Below are 26,813 nucleotides of genomic sequence, written 5' to 3'. Positions count from 1 at the left end.
TTTGGCAGAGCTGCTGACTGAACTTCAGTCGGCGGAGGACCTTATGGTACAAGCTAAGGTAGCCATGTTGAGTTTGGCGCCCAATTCCTCTGGCTCTAAGCCTAGAAAAGGAAAGAAAAAGGCACCGAACCCAGTGGCAGCTAAGAATGCTAAGGGAAAGAAGAAACAGCGGGGTGACAAGAAGCAAACTGGAAAGTGCTTCAAATGTGGAGAGAAAGGTCATTGGAAGCCAGACTGTCCTAAGAAGGACAAGGCTACAGGTATGCACCATGCTCTAGTAGTCGAGTCATGTTTGGCTTCGACATCTACTCATACTTGGGTTATTGATACTGGAGCAACTTATCATATATGTTTTGATCCTGACTTAATGCAGGTGACAAGACGGCTACACGATCGTGAGATCGAAGTTCAGCTGGGCGACGCTACGAAAGTGGCGGCCGTTGCAGTGGGAGACGTTTATTTACGTTTTTCTAGTGATAGATTTTTGATTTTGAAGAATGTTTTGTTGATACCTTCTTTTAGAAGAAATTTAATTTCAGTTTCTAAATTGTCTTTTGATGGATATTCGATTTCTTTTAATGACAATTGCGTTATTAAGAAAGATGGTTCTTATATCTGTCGTGGTATCATGGAAAGCAATCTGTACACAATCACTTCTACACAATTTAATCAACGTAAATCAGAACTCAATAATACATCGAAAATTTCTAAGAAAAGGAAAGAACCTTCAAGTTCAATGAATGATACGTACTTATGGCACCTAAGACTTGGTCATGCCAACGAAAGAAGGATTCATGCGATGGTTGATCAAAACCTTATTAAAGGTCTTGAGAATGAACCGTTTTCGAAGTGTGAATCCTGTCTCGAAGGCAAGATGACTAAGAGACCTTTTAGGTCAAAGGGGAATAGGGCCAAGGAAGTACTTGAGCTCATTCACACTGATGTGTGTGGACCAATGTCAACCGAGGCAAGGGGCGGCTATCGATACTTTGTCACCTTTATAGATGACTTCTCGAAAGTTGGATATGTCTATTTGATGCGCTACAAGTCTGAAACTTTTGACAAGTTCAAGGAGTTTAAGGCTAAAGTAGAGACGCGTCATGGCAAGACTATCGAATGCCTGCGATCTGATCGCGGAGGCGAGTACCTAAGTGCCGAGTTCTTGGACTACTTATCAGTGGCGGGAATTCAATCCCAAACGACTGCGCCGGGCACACCCCAGCAGAATGGCGTAGCTGAAAGAAGGAATAGGACCTTATTGAATATGGTCCGCTCGATGATGAGTTATGCACGGTTACCTGTCTCGTTTTGGGGGCATGCGTTGCTTTCCGCAACTTATCTCTTAGACCACTTACCTTCTAAATCAGTTCCTACTACCCCATATGAGTTGTGGAATGGGCGAAAACCCAATCTAGAACATCTCAGAGTATGGGGGTGTCCGGCTCATGTAATGGAAAAGGATCCGACTAAGCTGGAGTCTAGGACTGAGGTTTGTGTGTTTATAGGATACCCTAGAGGAACGAAAGCTTATGAATTCTATAGTCTCAGAAATCAAAAAGTGATTGTGAGCACCCATGCCACATTCTTAGAGGAAGACTACGTAATGAATCATAAGTCCAGCAGTGAGATAGCTCTTGAAGAGCTAACTCAAGTCACAACTTCCATTAACCAAGAATAATTACCTAGTGTAACAACAACTCCAGAAATTTCAACTAATACTCCAGATATTGTAGTGCCGCGCCGCAGTGGGAGGGTCTCTCATGAGCCCGATAGATACATTGGTTTGGGTGAGTGCATGGATCACTCCTCGGACAGCAATGTACTTGATCCCTGGAACTTTGCAGAGGCGCAGGCAGATGTCGATCATTGCGAATGGGTGAAAGCAATGGATTCGGAACTACAATCAATGGTAGACAAAGACGTCTACGATTTGTCTGTCCTACCCGAAGGCTGTACTGCCATTGGGAGCAAGTGGATATACAAACGTAAACGTGGACCCGATGGACGAGTTAAAGTCTTTAAGGCAAGACTATTGGCTAAGAGGTATACCCAAAAGGAAGGCATCGATTATGATGAGACCTTCTCCCCAGTGGCCATGCTCAAATCGATCCGTATACTTTTGTCTATAGCAGCTTACATGGATTGGGAAGTATGGCAGATGGACGTTAAGACTGCGTTTTTAAACGGGAGTCTTGAGGAGACCATCTACATGGAACAACCCGAAGGCTATGTGGTAAAGGGCAAGGAACACATGGTTTGGAAGCTTAAGAAGGCCATTTATGGCCTCAAGCAAGCATCTAGATCATGGAACCAGTGTTTCGATCAAACTGTTCAAAAGTTTGGATTCGAGAAATGCCCAAATGAAAGCTGTGTGTATAAGAAGGTTGAAAAAGGAAATGTTGTGTTCTTAGTTTTGTATGTAGATGACATTCTTCTAATTGGAAACAATAAAAAGATGTTGTCATCAGTGCGAACTTGGTTGTCCAGCCAGTTCGAGATGAAAGATATGGGTGATGCGGGACACATTCTCGGTATCAAGGTTCTTAGGAACCGAGGTAAGAGAATGTTGTGCTTATCCCAAGAATCTTACATCGAAACAGTACTTAGACACTTTAGCATGCAGGATGCCAAGAAAGGTTTCCTACCTTTTAGACATGGGACCCATTTATCTCAAGAGATGTGTCCTAAGACAGCATCTGAGATAGCAGAGATGAGAAGAATACCATATGCCTCGGCAATTGGTAGTCTCATGTATGCTATGCTTTGTACTAGACCCGATATCTGCTTCGCTGTTGGCATGGTAGCAAGATATCAATCAAATCCAGGCCAAGGACATTGGACTGCCGTAAAGAACATACTCAAGTACCTTAATCGGACTAAGGACTATGTTCTAGTTTACAATGCAGCCGAGCTCTGTCCTTTAGGATATACAGATTCAGACTTTCAAGCTGATGTAGATTCGAGAAAATCAACTTCCGGATATGTGTTTACCTTAGGAGGTGGAGCCGTAATTTGGAAGAGTGTAAAGCAGAAATGCATTGCAGACTCTACCATGGAAGCCGAGTATGTGGCCGCTTCGGAGGCTGCAAAAGAGGCTGTTTGGCTTAAGAACTTCCTTCTGGACTTAGGTGTGGTTACGAATATGCCCAAGAGCATCACCATTTATTGTGATAATTCTGGTGCTGTAGCAAATTCGAGGGAACCACGTGCTCATAAAGCGAGCAAGCACATAAAGAGGAAGTATCATATCATTCGAGATATAGTGCAGAGAGGAGACATACAAGTGGTCAAGATTGAGTCAGAAAACAACCTAGCAGATCCTTTCACGAAGGCATTAGCGGTAAAGCCGTATGAAAGCCATGTTGAAGGAATGGGAGTTCGACTAATTCAAGACCTCAATCCGCTTTCAGTATAAGTGGGAGATTTAGACGTTAGCACATTTTTATGTATACTCGAAAGTGTTTTGAGTATAAGTGGGAGATTGTTAGAGTTTGTATACTAGAAATCACGTTTCGAGTGATTGAATACTGTAAAACTCTTATTTTATTTTCCAATAAATAAAACAGATTATTTTTGTCATAATGTTGTTATGTTTTACATTTAATGGATGTTAATGCATGTTTAAATGTATAAGTTAACTTAACAAAGTCTAAGTCTTTGTTTTAGTAGACCGGTTGTGGGCGTCATCCACTTTAAGGTAATACGGTCAGTTCTAAACAAAGAAAAAGATGAATTTCACAACCTAGATGGAATTTGACTATCCATCGAGAAAGGTTGCAATGTCAGTCTGCATATTTCTAAGCCTTACTGAAATAAGATGACATTGGTGTGGTATAGCACTGAACGGATCTAACAGCAAGACTTGCCTTAGGCTATCTACTGAAAGGCGAGGTCTTGATAAATATTTATTTCTTAATCAATGTAGGTTAGCATTGAGCATACGGTATTGATTATGCACTGCTTTGACTTATCAAATGGTGCGGGTTTTTCGTAACCCAATTATCCTGATATATTGGGTAGTGGTGATCGATATCTAGCGGTGCTAGGATTGCTATTATATTGAATCGTGCGCGAGCTGAGTCTCGCTTGATAATGTCCTCAGGAGGAGCGCGAAACGAGGTTTTATTATTCGGAACCTAGCTAGTTGGAGTGTGATTACTCTATGAATAATAAATAAGCGTTTCATGCTAAGTCCACTCTTGGAATTAATAAGAAGTTAATTAATTAAGTCAATAGCAGACATTAATTAATTAATGGACATTTTAATCTTAAGCACGGGAAATGAAAGTTAAACGGAAACCCGAATTACTTGTAATTTCGGATTTGGATGGGGAGAGTTCAATATTACTTCTGTAGTGGCTGCTCGTAATATTCCAATTATAACTTATATTAAATTGTGGGTTCAATTTAATTAGTAAAAAGTAAATTGGATGAGCCCATATCCAAAGCCTTCCATAGATCCCTGTCTGGGCCCAAAAGGAACTTAATATAAATAGGAGAATAAAGGAGACAGAAATAACACAATTCTCATTATTGTTGTTTTTCGAAAATTCCACTCCTAAGCTGAGGAGAATTTCGAAATTCTCTCCTATTCCAAAAGGGATTTATTCTGTCTTCTTTATTTAAGTCCTAGTATTCTAGTAAGATCAGCCCACACTGATATTGGGATACAGTTCGGGAACCAGAGAGAAGATTTGTGGTTTAGTACTCAAAGCATCACGTGGAGAATTAATAAGGTATTTTTCTGCTCCGTAGAAAAGCTTGTTTTAGGTTTCAATATTCTTAAAACATGATTAATTCAAGTTATGAGCATGATACATGTGATAATTACGCGAATAGGTTTTGTCTAAATAGATCTGATTATTATGTGATTGATTTATTTGCATGCGCTTCCGCTGCCAGCACCTTCAGCTGCATCCCTCCCTGCCACATCATCCCCATCATCTGCTGCATCATCTGCTGCTGCATCTGGGGCATACCTCCCCACCCCGGCGCTGCCTGCCCGCCGCTAGCCTACACCCCGCCCGGCATCCCCCACGGCATCCCCTTGGTCCCCCCCTGCATCCCCCCCGACGCTCCAGCCATCATCCCCATCAACTGTTGCCAAAGGACGTTAAACCCTGGGCCCATCTGCCCGCCCATCTGGCCCCATCTAGATCCCAGGGGTACCGTGGGAGTCTGAGAGCCGCTCGTCGCCGGACTGGACTCGTTGTTGTTGTCCATCGCTCGATATTGTTCTTGTACAGAAATTTAGAGAGAGAGAAAACTCGTTAAAACAAGTGGTGCAAATGAAAATGAAACTAAAATCGCGTATATATAGATTTTCAAAAAAAAAAATTTAAAAAAAACCAAAATTGGCGCTGGCCGATCGCTGGTCGATCGGCACGCCACAATGGCGGCCAGCGCATCGGCCAGCGTCGTCAAATCGGCTAGCCCAGGCCGATTTTCTCGCCGATTCTCGGCTGGCCGATTGCAATAGTTCGGCTAGCCGCTATTGTGGATGCTCTTAGTTAGTATTTTATTGTGGACGAGCCCTTGCTCGTGTTCACGTCGCCGCGTGATTACGCGAATTCTCCCACTCGCACAGCGCGATTTCCGAGGCATTTCCGGGACCGGTGGTCTTGCCGACGGCGCGCACGAGACCACCCTCGTCTGCGTGTCGCCGGCCGATCACCTCCCTCGCTCCCATTCGCTCGACTACCCTAATTGGATCGCATGTCGCGCGATTCGTCTCGGCGCAAGCGCCGACGAATCGCACGTCTCGTGCGTTCCAAATATTTGAGTTCTTTGTTTCGATAGTTCTTGAGTTCATCATGCATAAAAATATAACAACTAAAAACAAGAACATGCTTCAAAAACAAAAAAACATGCATACATGAATTTCGCGAAATTTAAATCCAAATAATCAGAGCCAGAGACTGGCTCTGATACCAATTGAAGGAACTGGCAGCGGAACCGCTCACATAAATCAATTACAAATAATTCAGATCTATTTAGCGGATTATTTAGACAAATTCTATTCGCGTAATTATCACATGTATCATGCTCATAACTCAAATAATAACATGCTTTAAATTAATTGAAACCTAAAACATGCTTTTCTAAGGTTCAACCATTATACCTTGATGATTCTCCAAAGAATCGAAGATGGCTAGGGCCTTCTCCACGTGAAGATCTTTTAGTACAAAACCACGAATCTTCTGACTGGTTCCCGGACTGTGAACTGATATCAGGGTGGGCTGATCTCACCAGCGCACTAGGACTTAAATAGAGAAGACAGAAATCCTTTCCCACGGAGGAGAAAAATTCGACCTCTACTAGGAGTAGGGGGGCCGAAAATTTGGGAGTAAAAACAAGTCTATTTTCTGTCTCCTTTATTCTCCTATTTATAATAAGTCACATATTGGGCCCAGACAGGGATCTATGGAAGGCTTTGGATATGGGCTCCTCCAATTAGCTTTTTACTAATTAAATTAAACCCAATTTAATATAAGCTTAAAATTGGAATATTACGAGCAGCCACTACAGAAGTAATATTGCACTCCCCATCCAAATCCGAAATTACAAGTACTTCGGGTTTCCATTACTTTATATTTATTTCCCGCGCTTAAGATAGAAACATCCATTAATTAATTATTGTCTGCTATGGACTTAATTAATTAATATCTTATTTATTCCAAGAGAGGACTCAGCAAGAAAATCTTATTTATTATTCATAGAGTAATTAAACTCCAACTAGCTAGGTTCCGAATAATAAAACCTTATTTCAAGCTTCTCTTGAGGATGTTATCAAACGAGACTCACCTCGCGCACGATTCAACATAATAGCAATCCTAGCACTGCTAAATATTAATCACCACTACCCAATATACCAGGCTTATTGGGTTGCGAAAAACCCGCACCATTTGGTAAGTCAAAGTAGTGCATAATCAATACCGTATGCTCAATGCTAACGTACATTGATTGAGAAATAATTTACGAGACCTCGTCTTTCAGTAGATAGCATAAAGACTGTCTCGCTGTTAGATCCATTCAGTGCTATACCACACCAATGTCATCTTATTTCAGTAAGGCTTAGAAATAATCGGACTGACATTGAAACCTTTCACGATAGGTAGTCTAAGCCTATCTAGGTTGTGAAATTATTCTTTTTCTTTGTTTAGAACTGACCGTGTTACCTTAAAGTGAACGACGCCCACAACCGGTCTACTAAAACAAAGACTTAGACTTTGTTAAGTTACTTATACATTTAAATATGCAATAAACATCCATTAAATGTAAAACATAACAACATTATGACAAAAATAATCTGTTTATTCATTTGGAAAATAAAATAAGAGTTTTAACAGTATTCAATCACTCGAAAGGTGATTTCTAGTATACAAACTAATATAAAAAAATAGGACCCACATTCCACTATCTTTTTTCACCAACTTTCCTTTACATTTTTTAAAACTCGTGCCGGACTCAACCGAGACTCCTAAAATGGGACGGAGGGAGTATAAATTATAGAATTTCACGTTATTTTCATTCATTGAGAAATAATAAACAAATTGTTTTCATGTTTGGTTCTGGCGAAAATCGCCCCCTAGCACCAATTTGATAGAACTTTATTCTATCGGGATTGCGCACACACGTTTATGATGAAACAAAAGAAAGATAAACCCTAGTTGAGGTACTAGGAGACTATTTCCGCCAGAACCAAGAATGAGAATAATTTGTTTATTATTTCTCAATGGATGAAAATGAAAATACTGTGAAATTCTATAATTTATAGAATTCTAAACTCTAAAATGTATAGCAAAATAATTAAATAAAATGTTTACAAAAGATATGGAAAATAAATAAGGATAGCTAACTAAAATAAAAGATACTGAATCAAATAAAATCAAGGTATATTGAAGATGATCTTCGGCGAGATTTGCTAAATCGAGGACCCTATCATACTAGTACTATTTTATTTTAGAAAATAATTTACCTTTCTATATACCCTTTTTTTCGGAATGTGTTACTCCCTCCGTCCCGCTTTAGGAGTACCAGTTGATCAATTTTGGGCGTCCCGCTTTAGGAGTCCCGGTTGAGATAAATTAATAAAAAAATACCTACAAAGTGTTAAAAGATGGTCCCAACATCCACTAAACTAATAAAAAAGTGTTAAAAGTGGATTCCAACATCCACTATAACATTTATTTATTGGACACTTAATTAAAAGTGGGTCCCAACATCCATTACTATATTTATTTATTACACACCAAACACTTTTTTCTTAAAACATGTGCCCGACTCAACCGGGACTCCTAAAGAGGGACAGAGGAAGTAATATACTTGTTTTTTTTCTTTGGAACGTGTTAATTTTTAAAAATGGTATATTTCACTTTTTAAGAAGATAAATAAAAGATATACCTCTTTCTCCTTGGAGATGCTCTGAGAAGAACAACAAATCCCCTTTGAATTATTTCAAATCTAATTCAACAAAGGGAACTGGACAAACGAAAGAAATAAAATTTAAGACTAAATAATTTGTGGAGAGAAAGAAGCTGGTATAAGACAGTAACGATTATATGGAATAAGACAATGACAAACGTAGAGTTGTGAGGATTATTGGAATAAGACACTGACAGACGTATCATATATAGTGAATGAAATAAAACTGGGCTGCTGTTTAGGCCCAAAAAATATTTTGGTATTTTTGAACCCTACTTGCAGTTAGGTCTTGAACTCCCAGCCATTTATGCGTTGGAGAGACCGCTTCTTATTTTGTGCCGAAGCAATTTATAAATCACAGGCTGAAACAGGTGAAATCAAAAGGCATTACTTGAATGCTACTGCGGGTACATACGAAGAGATGATGAAAAGAGCTATATTTGCTAGAGAATTGGGAGTTCCTATCGTAATGCACGACTACTTAACAGGAGGATTCACTGCAAATACCAGTTTGGCTCATTATTGCCGAGATAATGGCTTACTTCTTCACATTCACCGTGCAATGCGGATACCCAATTCAAAAGTTTTGGATACCCGATCCTGAATTTCCTAAAATCTAATGCCCAATATCCGATCCGATTTTAATTTCGAGTACCCAGTCCCAATTCAATTTCAATTTTTGATTTTTTTTTTAATTATCAACTACAATTTGTCTGCATCACATCAAGCCATACATGCAAATAATTTGAACTCCCACAAAACCTATATTCCCCACTTATTAGTAAAGATGTAAAGATTTAACCCCAAATTAAACTTAATAAAAAATTCTACAAATCAATAAGCTTTCCCATCGCAGCAACAGACGAGCCTCCTCTGCCATCAGCGGCGGTGGGCGTCGGCAGAGGGAGGCGCAGGCAGGCGAGAGAGTAGGAGAGGGAGGGAGGCGTGTTGTTGTCTGTTGCAGCAACTCATTAAAAACCCTAATATTTTAATTACTTAGACTTATAAATATTAAAATTAATATATGAGTAGTTAGAATTTAGAATATGAACAGCTGGGTAATTGGGTATTTGGGTTGGTAAAAAAATAGGCCTAATTAGAATTAATACACTATTTATTAATTTAAATTTTTTTTGGATAATTCGGGTATACCTGATAGGGTATCAGATTACTCGATACCCGAAAATCCAAATTTTTCAATACCCAATCCCGATCCGAAACCTGAAAATCAGGTTTCGAGTAACTAATTACCCGACTTTTTGCATATCGGGTATCCAATACCCGCTATCCATTTTGACTGGCCTAATTGCAGCTATAAATGATGGCTAAATTTGATGAGTAATTGAGATATTAATTTTAGTAAATTAATTTTCCACATTGAAATGGATTTCTGCATGCACTAATAAATGATGGCTAAATTAATTGAGTAATTGAGGTATTAATTTTAGTAAATTAATTTTCCACATTGAAATCATTTTATGTACTGTAGTAGTATTTTTTTAAAACGAAATACCGCATCACCCATTTCTTCCACCAGTTTTAGTATATTTCTTTTTATGTCTTCCAATTGATAATCACATTTCCAATTGAAAATCACATTTCATCGTACACCACAAACACAGTAGTTTAAAACTCAGCATACAAAAATCTACCTAACTTGTATTAAACTACAAATCCATTTACTAATCATAGAGCCGTGAAACATACAATATAACTTCTCTAGAGAAGAAAAAATTTAAGTAGGGAATCGAGAAACCAAAAGCAGCAGTTGAGAGATCGCCGATGCCAATGCTGATGCTTTACGATAACTAAACTATTAATCTATGGTGGGCAGTATTGTGGTTACGCCTGAGGCTTAGGGATCAAGACTTACTGTTCATGATTGATGGCTGCCAATGTCTGTTTCTCGGGGTGGTGTGGAGTTTGCAGCGATAACCTTGCGATAGTAGCCCCAGGAAAGATTTTTCTCCGTTATGGGCCTCTGGCCGAATGGGTTTTGCTTCACGTATTCTTGAACATTTTCTGCTTCGGCCAACCCCTCCAAGTAAACACGGAGATCACCTCCCGATCCTACGAAAGACAAAATAAGACATTTGTTTGTCACGTAATACCTATGTGCATTTGGGAAACGAGTGGGGAGTTGGGCAGAGAATAAAGTGATAACTATCCAAATGAAAAAAATATACTACTATACTAATGTACATCTTTCGATAAAACACCTTATCCCTTTCCAAAGTGGGCAGTGCAGCAAAGTGTTTAGAAATAGAGGACCGCTAAAATTCTATTACGGATAGTTGATGCCCATTATGTGCACAACTAAAAGAAACCAGAGCATAAGAAGGAAGTTCCGTGTAATAATGAGTTACATAGATTATAAAACACACCCAGACATGGCCAAACCAAACCGGCCCACCGGTTAACCGCCGGTTTTGAACCGGAACCGGAACCGGACGACGGTTCCGGTTCGAAATCCGGTTACGGTTCGACATACGGTTCGGTTACGGTTCAACAAAATTCGAAACCGTAACCGGCGGTTAACCGGAAATAAATGGTCATCGCCGGTAGGTTCGTAGGGTTGCAGGGGGACAGTCGGAAAAGGACGGTTAACCGCCGGTTTTCGGTCAGAAACCAGCGGTTCGTGTCGGAAAACCGGCGGTTTCTGACACAAAACCGCCGGTTTCCGACGGTTCGGGGGTAGGGTTGCAGGCGTAGGGCATAGGGTTGCAGCGTAGACCTGAAAAGGTGTCGGAAACCGCCGGTTTTCGGTCAGAAACCGGCGGTTCCGTCAGAAAACCGCCGGTTTCTGACCAAAAACTGGCAGTTCCAACCGTTTTCAAAATTTGAATTTCAAAATTTAAATTTAAGTTGAGCTCAAGTCCTTTTCCTTTTTTTTCTTTTTTTTTCTAATTGTTTCAACTTTACTTTTAATATATTTTTTGTAAATTGTAATTTTGTATCTATATTTTAAATTCAAGTGTATAGTTGTATACTTGTATTGTTGTATTTTGTAACTTGTAAGTTGTAACTTGTAATTGTATTGTAGAAATTTACATTCAAAGTTTCAAATCAATAAAATTGCAATTCTTTATCAATTTCTCTTTGGATTGTACTATAGAATTTAGAAGTAATAACTATAAGATTTTTTTTTTTTTTTTAAAAAGCAAACCGGAACCGAACCGGAACCGGCCCGGATGAACCGGAACCGGCGAAAAACTGGCGGTTATTAACCGGAACCAGAACCGCCGTGACCGCCGGTTAAACCGGAACCAGAACCGTCATAGCCGGGCCGGTTACGGTTCAAGCATGTCATGAACCGGAGCCGGCGGTTCCGAACCGGAACCGGCGGTTTTACGAACCGTGGCCACGTCTACTCACCTAATGAATTGTCCCTTACATCTCTGAACCGGTACGAGTAGGGAAAGACTGGAGTGTATCTCTGCAAACATATGCACAGTTACTTTCGTAGGTAAACTGTTATCAAAATCATGTACAAGACTGGACCTAATGTTTTATGTTTTTTACTGGAAATAGAAAGAGAGAATGAATTAAACTTACAGGGTTCGTTAAAGCCTTGTAGGGAGTATCATCTAATAAAAGCGTATTTGATTCGTTATACACTCCCCTCTCCCATGGGAGACCCGGCTCACATTTATCCCATAACTTTCTAAGTTTCTTCAAGAGAAGAGGCTTGTTTTTTTTCTCCGCAGTATAATAACCCGTATCAGTGCAATGCGATTGATCCTGTAAAAGAGGTTCCTAGTTAGAGAAAGAATACTTTTAAATGATGCATGCATTTAGTAAAGAGGCAGAACAAGTATATTTTTACAACAATCCCCATATGTGCAGCTGAAAATTCAAACATAACCTTTAATTTCCATGCAAGCAAATATATAAATGCAAAGATATGGAGGCAGGAAACCAAGAAATGGGCATAGATACACATGCTTTTTGGATCCCAGAAAACTCAATGAACAAAGTAGAGCGATATAGCAATATAGGGGGGAAAGCAAGAAAATGACTTGCCCAATGAAAAAGCAGCCTCGTCTTATTATACCCCAAAAGAAAATCTAGAAGTGGCTCCATATTTCTTCTGCAAAGGTTCCATCAGTGCACGTGGCATGTTAGAATAGGTGATATATATTGCAAGAAACCCATGGGAAAATTAGATGTGAGGAGAGACAGAGACATAGAGACTTAATCATAAAAATGCAAAGGTCAAAAAGTACTTGGTTCTTGAAGTCCAAAAACCCACGTTGAACTTTTGAAAGCAGAAGTTCAGAAAATCAGCACAGTGCGGCCTCCTAAATACTGATAGAAAATTAAAAGAATGTCAGTAAATAGCTGAGCAGCATTAGAAGCAATTAATTCATGTACCTGCTTTTTTCATTATGATATTATCTGGATCATAACTGTAAGGTATGTATGAGGATATATCAACAAGCAACCCATTCAAATCAAGAACGAGAAGCTTTTTCTTCATGTAGCCAGCAAAAGCTCTATCATCTTGAACATGAATGATTTCACGGGTAACAGCTTGTGTATCATCCAGCGAGAGATCATCATGTGATGCCAACGGATCACCATCAACCACACTAACAATTTCCTTGGCCTTCTCATGGGGTTCTTCCGGGTGATTGCTTACTATCATATTATCATCACTTTTTGTCGTTGAATGTGTAGATAGGCACTGATCCTTGATGCCCAGATGAACAGGAAAATCTTTGCAACATGCACCGCTACTAGAAGCTACTTGTGAGAGTTCATCTGCATCCGTCTTCGTAGATGCTACATTAAGCACTTCACTATCACCATTTCCACTTGTATCATCTGACTTTCCTGTAAGTTGGAGCAAATTTCCCTCAGATAAATCACCCCCTTCACTGAAAGATTCTAGAACACTCCTTGGAAGATCAGACAGGCCCGCCTTCTTCCGTCTTTTCCTCCGTTGATAAGTAATCATATCCTTGCCTTCTTTCCCTGAGCCAGACTCATATGACATTGCAGGAAGTTAATTGATTCGGCCCCACCTTGGAAAGAGTTTGTGTGTGTGCTTAGTTTGCTTCTGTCAAGTCAATTACAAGGTACAAATATTCCATGTCAGGTACAGAATCATAACTCTTTTTTTCGCTCTTCAGTCTTGTATATATCCACGAAAAAAAAACCGAACCTGCATAATCCAGTACCATTTTCAATCTTTTGGCAAGTAACAGAAGAAACAGAGTCACAAATAACAGATCAGATAAAGCTACAACAAAAAAAACCAACCACCCTCAGATACTTGACTCATTCGACTTTCACTTTGGTCAAACCCCACGAGCACATAGATCCCTCAGCATGCAACCTGCGAATTTCATTCATCACTTTCATCAGATCTCAAACAAATCAAAGCAAATCCCACGCAGAAAAGGATAAGTATAAAGCATATCAATCCCACGCAGAAAAGGATAAGTATAAAGCATATCAATCCCACGCAGAAAAGGATAAGTATAAAGCATATCAATCCCACGCAGAAAAGGGTAAGTATAAGCATATTACAAACTCAACTTGCAAAAACTCCAAATCATGTTCCCTCACTGCTGATTTATTCTATATCTTCATTTGCAACTCTAAACAATTCCCCAAAAATCTCCCTAGGTCTTGTTTCTTATTTCACACTCAACCCAAGAGCTCAATCTACAACGCCAACTAAATGCTCAAATAAATGTCAACACAATGAGCTCAATTCAACACTACAGTAGCTATTAACAGAAGAATGTTCAAATAGTAAATGCTATGAGCATTAGCTGACCTAACAGAAACTTAATGCAGAAAAATGCTCAAATAAATGTCAACACAATGAGCTCAATTCAACATGTCAACAACTAATCCGAGATGAAAAATCAAACAAATGATAACATCATGGCTCAATTAAACATAATGCAGCTCAATCCAACTAATCAGCACTAAACAAATGAGAACACAGTGGAACCGAAAATGCAAACTGAAACAGAGAGAAAAATACCGAGAAATCAAAGCTATATCAGTATTACAGCAACTTCAAAGCCAGCCGATCTCGAATTACTGAAGGATTCAAGTAAGGGGTGAGAGTTGAAGAGGTAGAGAGATTGAGAGAGAAACATAGGACGGTTGTTTTTTATTATTTTTAGCTTTTTCTGATAAATAAATATCTACTACTCCATAAATAAATATCTACCACTCCATAAATAAATAAATAGTATCTAGTAAGGAGTACTACTTTATAATTTAAATATATAATTAAAAATTAATATATGGATATAAGACCACAATATCCATAAATGTATTTTTTTTTAATCTAGTTATTTCGATTAACTCAATATGTACTCCTATCAATTTTATGCAAAGTCATGTACTCTGCTAATTTTATGAAATTTGTATTTTTTTTCTATTGTACAGTATAAATTTAATGAAGGTACAGTAGTATTTTCAATAAATTTTACCAAATAATTATAATATACTTCCTCCATTTTTTAAAAATAACAACTATTTCATTTTTGGACCGTTCCTTAAAAATAAAAACTTTAGAATATTTCTATTTTAGAACATGAACCACACAATCCACTAACTCTACTTTCAATACTTTTTTTTCCTTCATCTCTCTTACTTTATCAATTATTCTCTCTTACTTTACCAATTGTGCATTAAAACCCGTGTCATTTCAAATATTTCTGTTTTTTTAATACGGAGGGAGTACTATTATACGAAATGAAGAGGAAAGAATTGTGCACGTTTTAAAGTAGTAGGTATGCATAGTATTTTTGTGTGCAAGTAGATATTCGAACCGGGTAATATGAGTAGTTGTAATCGACGTACTATATGTGACGACGAATAAAGATGTTCGAAAGTGTAATACAACGTGTGTTAGAATGCTAACAATTCACGTCTATATTATTCCTGTGTTAAATTAGTTTTTGAAGTGAAGGTCTCGAGCATTTACAATCTACTGGATTTCAATCATTCTTAATGTGATTTAGGCAATGATTTGTCATCAACAATGATTCTCTCAATGACCTCATTTTTGGCCACTTCTGAAAATTGATTTGAACTGTAAGTTTCACGGGATAATTCTTCTTTTGTTCTAGCTTGGTAATAGCATTCCATTTTAATGAAGAACAATAGATTTGTTCCCAGTTAGGGAGTGACGCATAAAGGTTATGCGTCTTTATAAGTAAAACGCATATCTGTTATGCGTCTGTATATGATGACGCATAAGGGTTATGCGAGTAAAAACGCACAAAAAATTAGCGTTTTGGAGTGACGCACAACAATTATGCGTCTTTATTTAGTGACGCATATTATGCGTCTAATGTTAATGACGAATAACCACTATGCGTCTTTCATTAGTGACGCATAAGGGTTATGCGTCTTCCAGTCACGATTTAAACACAGAATCGGCATAACAGAGGCAGAAACACATTTCGAACGAGCAGGCAATTGGAGTCGCGATTTTCCATCGTCTCCGACGCTAGAGCCCATCTTTTCCGACGAATTTCAAACATATTTCGGTATTTGTTCTTCAATTTGGCTACATTCATCATTATTCATGTTTATTTTGCTCTACTTTGTTAGTTTTACCCAATTTATTAAAAATTAGGGCTTATAGAAAAAATGTCCCTCATTGTTGTTTTTGGAAAATGTTTGTGATGCAGAAATCATGCAAGTATTTGTGAGTTTGTCACTACAAAAAAAGTCTATATTAGTGGTGAAAAATAGTGGCGGAAATATTCCGCCAGTAGTACTGGCGGCATAGTGGCGGATAATCCGCCAGCAAATTTAGTGGCGGAATTCTAACGGACCAGTGGCGGATTTTAATTTGCAAATATCTGTGGCGGATTAATTCCGCCACTACAAATCATTTTTCAATAAAATATATAAATATTATAAAAAATAAATTATAGTGGCGGATTTTCCGCCACTGTTTTACTGAGTCTGAATTAAATCTAGGGCACATTTACGCTTTTCATTCCCTTCACTATTGCGCGAAATTCTCCCCCCCCCCCTCCATCATTCGCCGCTGCAGCTCGCCGCCGCCATTCGCCGCTCCAGCTCCATCGCCGCCGTTCGCCGCTCCAGCTCCGTCGTTGTCGCCCGCTCGCGTTTCACAACAACCGTCGTCGCCACCAGGTAATCAATGTACCATTCCCCCGCCTCTTCTCGCCATTTCCTCTTTTGCCTCTCAATTGAAGTTATCTGCGTGTCAATGGCTGCTCCAATTTTGTGAAAATGCGAGAGTACTCATTTCTTCATTGTTTAATTTTTCACTTTCCAAAACTTAATCTCTCTTTTAATTATGAGCTTATTTTTCCTAAACGGTGGATTTTAGTGCAGATTACTTTGTGATTCTCTTTTTGAAACTTAATCCTTGCTTGTTGTTGCAACAGTTTACTTTTTGGATCTCACCTCACCTTTGATTTTCAACATCGTCATTCCCCCCATCTAGGTAATGATGCAAGTACTAAAGATTTATTCCATATGCTTTAAGTATGCTCTTTTGTTTGTTTTCTTCAATATGCGTGTAAGTGGAAGATTTGAAGAGGATTATTATATTTGATTTGATTAGGTTATCCGAATAGCGTACATGCTTTATATTTGATCTGCTTTTGCTTGTTAAATATATGAAGATATTGCATGTTTCCTCTACCTAAGCTGTGGATGTTTCTAGGACATGAGTTTCACTCACTTTTGCTATGGCTTTGCAAGTAATCTTAGTATCTTACATATGGAATAACTCACATGAGACATCATTTTTAGCAAAAACTTTTCATCTAGAAACTGTTTAACTGTTTTTAGTTGTACTCACTCCTATTTGTTTAAATATAATATACTTAACCCTTAATATTGCCTCAATTATTTAGTTCAATTGTGCTTACTGCTAAGTCATTGTTAGAAACTGAGCTTCACCTATTTGAAGTTAAATAGGAGTAAGATCTTTAGGAGGATGCTTGTTTGGGATCTTAAAATTGCAACTTTGAAATCCAAGTTCCATTATTCATTCGTGTACAACTTTTGGAAGCCAATGATCTAAATTTTGAATGCACTTTGCCTTTCAAGATTTGGCATCTAGAGCTGACTTCTCTCCTCAAAATCTTTAACTAAACTTAAGTTCTACTATCAAATAAGTTCACCCAATTCCAAATCTCTGTTTTGGATTAGTAAAGACATTGTTGAATATTGTGTTTGTAGGCCTTGTTTGAGATTTTCCTTTGTGCACTAATTGAATTTTTTTACAATTTTTTTATTTAAAGAATGGAGAAAGCCATCATCATGGTTGGTTTGTTGAGCATATTGATTTGTTCAATTGCTCAAGTCAATGGCAATTTGTTAAGCTTTGAGAGTAGTGTCAATGTCAATGTATATCTGTTGTATTCTCTAAGTGTCATGGCGAGTTCTTCTTTCTCTCCCTCTTTTCTTTTGTAATCTTTATTTGCAGTTTTTCTTCTATTTTGTGATATTGGGAGTGATACATGGCACTTCTTCTGTTCTTGAATTTGTGAATAAAGTTGAATGTTGTTATGATATTTCCCTATTTTCTTTTAGGAGTATGTAAATTGCAGAGGTGTGCAGCTTTTCACTTGCAGATGGTTGCCTTTGTCTTCTCCAAAAGCTTTGGTTTTTCTATGCCATGGTCTCTCTCTCTCTTTGTGTGTGTGTGTGTCACGTGTTTAGTGTAAAGTGTGGAAACTTTATTTGGGTTTGCTTGTAAAAATTAAACATTGATGAATGTTGTTGCAGGTTATGGCATGGAGTGTAGTAATTTCATGAAAGGTATGCCCCATACTATATATAGCAACTTCATTATTTCTTATTTTACTATTTCAGACAATAACAACATCTTCATTTCAGATATTTCAGTTTTTAGCCTTACTCATATCTAAGATTTATCAGAGTAATAAAATTGGATTTTTAGTCATGATTTCCACTATTAGGCAACACCAACTTTCAATAATGATCGCAGTACTTTTTCAATAGTATTATTATTTTCCCTTAATTTAGTGATTTCTTGCTTACAACAATTTCCTTAGTGTATAAGAAAACATGAAATTAAGGTATGTGATAAGAATTTGAAAATGAGTTTGGTGGCTTACATTGGTTGATCTGGTAAATGAATCTTGAATTCATCGGCGAAGGAATGTATATCTGTTGTACAGTATTTCTTTTCCCATGCAGTTGCGAATGTTGAAACTAGGCGCTGCCCTTTCTCCATAATTTTTGTCCAACATATGATTAATTTTATGAACTCACATTCAGTAAAAGTGAAAGTTGTATACATTGTTTTACTGTAGGAGGAGATTGTTACAAATGACTACTTAAAATATAGCTGCTCAACCAATTCATTACACGAGAACTTCTATTCAGATATTTCCATTGTAATAATAAATAATGAATGCAAACTCTTAGATCATCACTTATGCATCCAATACATCTTTGTGTGAAAGATATTGACAATATAGTACATATTGTTATCATCTATGTCATGACTTATGGGTATTTTTGTAATGAATTTATTATTGTTATTGTTGTTGTTGTTGCTGCTGCGGCTGCTGTTGCTATTACTAATGCTAAAGATTTTTGTCTCTGTGTTTGTGTGCTTTAGAGAAAGGAAGCAAATATCACTTGCAAAAAGCTCTAGCTAACAGGTACTTGTTATTGCTAGTCAAAGAGTAGTTCTTATGATAAGTTTAGGAACAAGTTTTATAATCTTTATCATTATTCTGAATGCTTATATGATCTGGACGTCGTAGTATTTTATTATTCTTCAATTTCTCGTGTGAACCAATAAGATATGTTAGGCCTATATATATTATGCATTGCAAACCTAAGGCTGAGAACTTTTCTGGTTTCTTACCAACTCTTGTAGTTTCATGTATCAAAAGCTGGCTCAAGAGATGAACAGATAAGTTTGATCAAAGATTTGGAAAGGAAAGAGACGGAGTACAAGGACGGAGTTCAAGAGACTGAGAAAGAACAAGATATGTGTAGATGATAAATTTGCCAACAACATTTCCACTAGACATGAGACTAAGGAACATGAATCATTATTTGTTACTATTAACTAAAGTTTTAGAATTTGTATTGATGCTCAATATTATTACACTTTGGTCTTATGAGTAATTAAAGAGTATTGGTGTATCTATTGTTACTTTTATCATGAAATATGTACTGATTTGTTGAAAAAATTATCGCAACAGGGTGGGTATAAAATAAAATAAATAAAATGAAAAATCTGTATAAAATAGTGGCGGATTCATTCTGCCACTAAATAGTATTATATAGTGGCGGAAACAAGTTCCGCCACTAATAATGGCTCACCCAAATCCGCCACTATTTTAAACTTTTAGTGGCGGAATTGCTCTGGCGGACTATTTTCCGTGGCTAATCCGCCACTACATTTCTGTGGCGGAAAATATTCCGCCAGTGATATTTTAGCGGCGATTATATTGCCGCGGCTCTGTTCTGCCACTAAATCCGCCACTAACTCGTTTAGTGACGGAAAAATCACTATTTAGTGACGGATATTTCCGCCACTAAATAGCGATTTTTTTGTAGTGTGTATTGGGGTGGTAGAGTTAAACAACTACCACATATGGGTATTGGTTATGATCCACCTCGTGCGAGGAGCTCCATCGTATTAAATTCGTGTGTTTCCTATTCTGAATTGGTGGCAATGATATGTGATGCGATGAGAATAGATGTGAACCAACACACTATAGAATTATTCTGGAGACAATGTATAGTGTTTGCTTCCGGGATGAGTTATACATGTTCTGTGATTTGCAATGATGAAAGTGTAATGTTTATGTTCAACAATGCTCAAAATTCAAGTGGGTGTATTGAATTATTTGTTGAGTATTCACCTGTTAGAAGTTCAGAAATCCCACCAGTTGTTGATTTTGGTAGTGGATCATCTGCGAGGGTTGAACTTTTGAGCTCTGATTGTGGTATTGGATCATCTACGAGGGGTGAACATATGAACTTTGATCATAGTATGAATGAGCAGAGAGATGTTGTAGATGCTGTTGATGTTGGTGGTGGATTGAATGATGAGGTAGATGTAGCAAATGTTCTTAATGAGCCAACAACACTATCTGATACGGAGCCATAACCCGATCTCTGTGATGGTGATGGTTCTTCTGATGATGGTGATGGTTCTTCTGATGATGAGCTAATACCATGTAAACCTGTTGTACAAGGTGAACAACCACTTCCGGAATACAACAGTAGAGGGTTGAAATTCTTTCGCGAATTACCAAGGCGTCCTTCTGGAGTATCTGATGATCTACATGTTTGAACTCCAGTCACAGAATCCGGGCACAATTGTTGAGTGGAAGCACAACAAGCTGTTGAGTCAGAGACGTACAAATGTGTTCAACTATGTTTTCTGGGCATTTGGGCCTGCAATACATGCTTTCTAGAAGGCTGCACCGGTGTTAACAATAGACGGGACTCACCTCCGAGGAAGATTTAAAGGTAAGTTGCTTGTTGCTTGTGGTTTTGATGCTAACAAGACATGCTTGCCTATTGCATATGCTGTGGTGGATGAAGAAACCAATGACAGTTGGTCGTGGTTTTTGGATCATGTAAGAACTCATGTGGTGAAATACGAGAGGGAGGTGTGCATTATATCAGATAGGCATAAAGGAATCTTCAAAGCAATGGAGTCTGAAATCATGACAAGGGCCCCGCAGATACACCACAAATTTTGTTTGGTCCATGTGAGGGCAAATGTGTTGAAGAAGCACAAGGGCCCCAGTTTGAAGGCCATGACCTGGAAGTTGGGGGTCAGGTACGTAAATTTGACAGAAGAAGTCGAGCACTATCTGATGTCAGCCGTGGTGCGATGCGAATGCTTGATAGGATTACAAAAGAATGTTGGTCACTATACTACGATGGCACACTTCGATGGGGGGTGGCCACAACAAACATGTCGGAGTGCTACAACAACGTGTTGCAGGGTGTTAGAGAGTTGCCAATTAGAGCTTTGGTTGATTTGACATTTTGGAGGACGGTGAAATGGTGGGTGCAGAAGAAGACAACAATTGAACACACTGAAGGTGAGTTAACCCCGTGGGCGAGGGACATGCTTGCTAGGAATGACTCAAAGGGGCGAAAACATTACATTACTGTAGTTGACCGAGATACAGGGAAGTATCATGTCCGAACTCGAGGAAGAATAGAAAATGGAGTGTCAAAGGGCAACAATGTACAAAAAGTCAGGTATCTGGAGTCGACGTGTAGTTGTGGTAAGTGGCAAACGTGGAGAATTCCTTGTTCACATGGTTGTGCAATTGCTAGAGACAGAGGTCACGTCATGATTGACCTTATAGATAAGTCCTACTACCTAAGTACATGGAGATCACAGTACTATGGTGAAAATTCATTTGATGCACCAAGACACGAAGATTATTGGGTTGAACCTCCATGGAAATTGCGCATCACCCCCCAGCAGTTGATTCCTAGAAGGCGTGGCCGAATTAGAAGAAGGAGGATATGTAATCAAATGGATGTCCGCGAGGAAGATGAACCGAGAGCTCCCCGCCGTTGCAGAAATTGCGGGAAAGAGGGGCATGACCGAAGAAATTGCACAGACGGTGCTGTTCAGTAATTTCGTGGTATATATTTCCTAGCTTTTGGCATTGATTGAGTTGTGCATTTGAGAGCTATTAGTTTTTTTATTCACTATTTTTGTTGATTTGCAGGAACAGCTGATAAGAGAAGGCATGGCTTCGAAGCTGAATATCGTTGTTGTTTGTTTTTTGCTGCAGAAACTGATGGTGGATCTTATTGGACAGTTACTATGTTTATTTATCAACATTTTGTGGTAGATGTTGTTGACACTTATTATATTGACTTTTGTTGATAGTTATTATGTCAGATGAATATTGTTGTCATTTTTTTATCCAGGTGGAATGATTATTTGACAATCGATACTTTGTATTGTCAATTTTGTAAAAAATTTGCAAGAATTTACCTTAAAATTGCAAGAATTAAAACATATAAGTTCACACTAAAGATACAAATGAAGCCCCTATCAAACACCTATTTCCCCGAAGGCGTGAATTTTGTTGGAGCTTTCCCTTTGTTCTTCCTTGTTGAAAACCCCCTCAATACATTATGCATAGCCTTCCCAATCTTACTTGATGAACTCTTCACGGTTGGTTCGTCGCAAGAAGGGCCTCAACAGCAATTTCTTGGATCTGCCGTAACCGAGGGTTGTTGTCGTGTTCAGAGGTCAAATGCCATATCCCCTGAAGGGCCTCAACCTAGATAATACAAATATATAATCATTACAATCAATCTATACAAACATCAAACTAAATACATTTTTATATACAAAAACATAACATACCGTCAACTTCAACGAAGAGGCTGACTCGTTCATCCCAACTGTTGACTGCGTCCCAGGTTGAACTAGGTACGATACTGTGATCCTATTGTACCAAGCCATATAGCCCGGATGACAGGAACCTTCCATGGACGCCGTTGCATGGTGAAAAGTTGATTGGGACCTGTCGTGTCTCAAATCCCATTCATCTATGTAGAATTTATGTATCTTTGCCCAATCAGCACCCTTCCTCCCACGGCGGTGACTTTTAGACAAATGTCCCGCATTACCTAGCATCCTATCACGATACTCAGGAATACCTTGGTAGCGGTTAATTGTCGGCAAACTCGTCCAGCCTCGTGTGCCTCGACAAATGACCAACACACCAAGTAAGTGTCGCACAAGAAGGATGCAGTTGAATCAATGCAGTAATCAGGCAGGATACAATCTGTATACAGTGTCCACACAAACTACAAAAAAATAATATAAATATCAAAATTAATTTCATAGTTTAGAAAATAGTAAATTCATTAACTAACCCAACAAAAATAAATTTCACCTGATCGGGACGAATAAGTGATAACTGATTACGATAATGAGCTACTGAATATCGGGGAACATTTCCAATTTCAGTAACTCCGTGCCACCTATACAAAACATTTATGTCAAAAGTTAACAAAGAAACATAGTTTAAGTGAGTTAATGTAAAAATACATTACTTGGCTCCAGACGGGGTATACGGCGTGTGCATATAGACGATATAAAAAAGGATGGCCTCAATGTGGGCATTCTTTCCCACGCCCATAGCTGCAAAAGAACCATAGGTCCACCCACATCTCTTTTCTGTCTGCCTATAGATGCCTCGCATAAATAATGATACAGAAACGCTAAGGCAGCGCTACCCCAACTGATACTAGACACGTCAAAGGCATCGTCAAAGGCATTCAACCACATAAAGGGGACCTTGCACCCTGTGGTGTCCGGTATAATAAGACCCCCTAACAAGATCAGCGCATGAATACGTGCCCTTTGCATGTATACATAATCATACTGCTCATCTTCCAAAGGTATCGTCGTTTGGTGGATAAGAGATGTCATTAACAAACCGCCCTGCTTCGTTTCATTTTCTACGTCAGGTATCCATCCTAACATATCTCGACACTTGCTGGGCCAATCGTCATATCCGATAGGATAGTCACGGCCAGTGAAAACACGACCGTTTGCTCTCAAGCCCCACAAGCTTTGCACATCCTGTAAGGTTACAGTAACCTCTCCAACTGGTAGGTGGAAACAGTGTGTCTCAGGCCTCCAACGCTCGATCAAGGCAGTGATAAGCTCGTTGTCTATCCTCATCGGCCTTCCACATTCCACCAAGCCTTTGAAACCCCATACATCAAGCCAATGTTTCACAGTTGGATGTATTTGCACTGTCCAGACCTTACTTTCCGTCCGACGAACTCTAAACACATTTGATGTGCCATTCGCCAACAAGGAGGCTAAAATGTGTTCGTTTTGATGAAAGAGTAATGATGGATCCTCAGATCCATAACATAACTGTTCTTCAGAACTTGAAGATGCCATCTGCTTCAAAATAATAACCCAAATTGAATCAACATTCCAACATAATCATAAACTCTAAACCCAAATTGAATCAACATTCCAACATTCTTAAGTTCAAAATAATTACCCAAAATAATCACCCAACTTAATCAACATTCAATTTTAATCATAAAAACTCAACAATCCAACTTAAATTGCAACTACAACTGAAAAACACACTTCAATTCAACTTAATCAAAAAATTCAACTTCAACAATCCAACTTCATCAAAAATTGAATCACTTCCTAATTATATACATGTGAAACACACAAATAGGCAACAAAACAACAAAAATCGTCCGAAATTTCATCAATTTCATCCTAAACCCTAACTTTGTTAAATTAGGGAAAACATACAGAAATTAAGCAATAAGGGATGAATGTAGCCAAATTGAAGAACAAATACCGAAATATGTTTGAAATTCGTCGGAAAAGATGGACAATTGCGCCGGAGAAGATGGAAAATCGCGACTTTGCTCGCTGCCTCTGTTCTGCCGAGTCTGTATTTAAATCGCGACTGGAAGACGCATAACCCTTATGCGTCACTAATGAAAGACGCATAATGGTTATGCGTCACTAACATTAGACGCATAATGCTTATGCGTCACTAAATAAAGACGCATAATTGTTGTGCGTCACTCCAAAACGCTAATATTTTGTGCGTTTTTACTCGACGACGCATAACCCTTATGCGTCATTATATAAAGACGCATAACAGATATGCGTTTTACTTATAAAGACGCATAACCTTTATGCGTCACTCCCTAACTGGGAACAAATCTATTGTTCTTCATTAAAATGGAATGCTATTACCAAGCTAGAACAAAAGAAGAATTATCCCTAAGTTTCACTACTCGTGTTCACCGTGGCCTTTGGGATTTTCCTTTCCTTTTTGCCCCCTTTTGACCAATATGATTGCTATCATTCGAAATCAACTAATAAATCTGTATATTTTTGGCATTATTGTTTTTCAAATATTAACTAAAGAATCTAATTAAAGTGGTAAACTATGATACCACAAATTAAAACAAGTAGAACGGAGTAGATCAATTTCTAAACCATAAAAATTTGAGTTGTGGTCTTGATTGGGGTATTTATGAGACTAAAAATCGTCTTTCCTAACTTGGGATGGTTTTGGGGAGAATTGGAAGGTAGATGAAAAGATAACTTTGAATTTTGGTTGAAATTAGATCTACGACAAATAAACGGGGAAATAAACGGGTCGCTGAGTCAATATCTTCCAACTCAGTGGTCTACTGAGCGACTCCTAATCTTTCACTCACTCACTCACCGTTAGAATGCTAAGTTTGACTCTTGTCCAATCCTATGGACCACTGACTCATGTCCGAGTGTCAGTTTGGTTCTGATCTCTGTATATGTACTTATATTTTTTAACACTTTGTACTATGAAAATTCTATATAAACGTCAAAACACCAAAGTAAGTATATAAATGTTGACCAAAACACTCAATAATACAATTCATACTCAAAACAACTCAAGTCTAACCCAGAATCAACTCTTTGATTGTCCTCAATCAAGAAAAGATAAAAACTAAAATAACACAGAGATAAATGTTAAACGTCATCATTGCCTCATGGACTGATCGGTTTGTAACATTGTATATCGGGATTAAATATGTAGTTTGTTTGGTTAATAAGATTTCAAGTGATAATTAATCATAGTCTCATAACCACACAATCAAACTAACATTATCTCGCAACTTACTCATAAATTAGATACTAAAATAATCTCAAAACTTAATTATAGATTGGATCTAGTTTTAATTTTTATGTAAGAAACCAAACACATAGTAAAAGATGGTACTCTCCGTTCATAAAATTAGATACTAAAATAATCTCAAAACTTAATTATAGATTAGATCTAGTTTTAATTTTTATGTAAGAAACCAAACACATAGTAAAAGATGGTACTCTCCGTTCATAAAATTAGATGCTAAAATAATCTCAAAACTTAATTATAGATTAGATCTAGTTTTAATTTTTATGTAAGAAACCAAACACATAGTAAAAGATGGTACTCTCCGTTCATAAAATGTTGTACACTTTTACTATTTCTTATTTTTCTTTTCTACGTATTTTGGCAAATGGAGCTCATTTTCTACTAACTAATTACGGACACTATCGGTTGTGAATGGAGGGAACAGTTGGTGTTGCAGAAAAAGAAGCGTCCATTCTCCCGCCGTCGCACCCCTTATTCCATTGCTGATGGCTCAAACCAGTTCACATGCCGCCACCACCTCACCTGAGACTGGTCAAGGCGGGTTATTTTGCCGCCTATTCCCTATTTCCCCCTCTTAGTTTTCGCTGTGAAGGCGAGGTAATTTGTTTTGAACTTGTAGCGAAACCTAGTGAAGATTTTCCCTTTTCATTGTTGCTTTTTCGTTTTTATGATCGAGGAGATTGCCCTTTCTATAAAACAGAAAAGACA

The 26,813-nt window shown here is 38.2% G+C and overlaps 1 protein-coding gene, 1 long non-coding RNA gene and 1 pseudogene across 3 annotated transcripts; 2 read left to right on the top strand and 1 right to left on the bottom strand.

Annotated features, from left to right (window-relative positions):
• Positions 1–10,003: 10,003 nt before the first annotated feature.
• LOC125203979 (uncharacterized) lies at positions 10,004–14,562 on the bottom strand. Of its 2 annotated transcripts, none has more exons than XM_048102511.2 (8): positions 14,426–14,562; positions 13,690–13,765; positions 12,799–13,591; positions 12,651–12,732; positions 12,448–12,514; positions 11,980–12,165; positions 11,800–11,860; positions 10,004–10,494 (listed from the first exon to the last, which is right to left on the bottom strand). In XM_048102511.2, exons 3-8 carry the CDS (start codon positions 13,421–13,423, stop codon positions 10,301–10,303), a joined length of 1,215 nt encoding a protein of 404 aa, XP_047958468.1. In that variant the 5' UTR covers positions 13,424–13,591; positions 13,690–13,765; positions 14,426–14,562; the 3' UTR covers positions 10,004–10,300. The 2 variants fall into 2 exon arrangements, with proteins under 2 accessions (XP_047958468.1, XP_047958469.1); XM_048102512.2 differs by having other exon boundaries at positions 13,693–13,765.
• A 3,423-nt stretch (positions 14,563–17,985) lies between these two features.
• On the top strand, positions 17,986–19,534 carry LOC125208514 (uncharacterized). Its single transcript, XR_016132287.1, has 3 exons — positions 17,986–18,067; positions 18,175–18,207; positions 19,037–19,534. It is a non-coding gene; the product is annotated as an uncharacterized LOC125208514 (long non-coding RNA).
• Positions 19,535–20,191: 657 nt separating this feature from the next.
• LOC148923082 (uncharacterized) lies at positions 20,192–22,045 on the top strand (annotated as a pseudogene).
• The last annotated feature ends 4,768 nt before the right edge of the window (positions 22,046–26,813 follow it).

The sequence above is a fragment of the Salvia hispanica genome, chromosome 6 (assembly GCF_029641045.1).
Source record: "Salvia hispanica isolate PSC_SH4W2 chromosome 6, Shi_PSC_v1, whole genome shotgun sequence".
Classification (NCBI taxonomy): domain Eukaryota; kingdom Viridiplantae; phylum Streptophyta; class Magnoliopsida; order Lamiales; family Lamiaceae; genus Salvia; species Salvia hispanica.
This window is presented reverse-complemented; position numbering and strand designations above follow the sequence as displayed.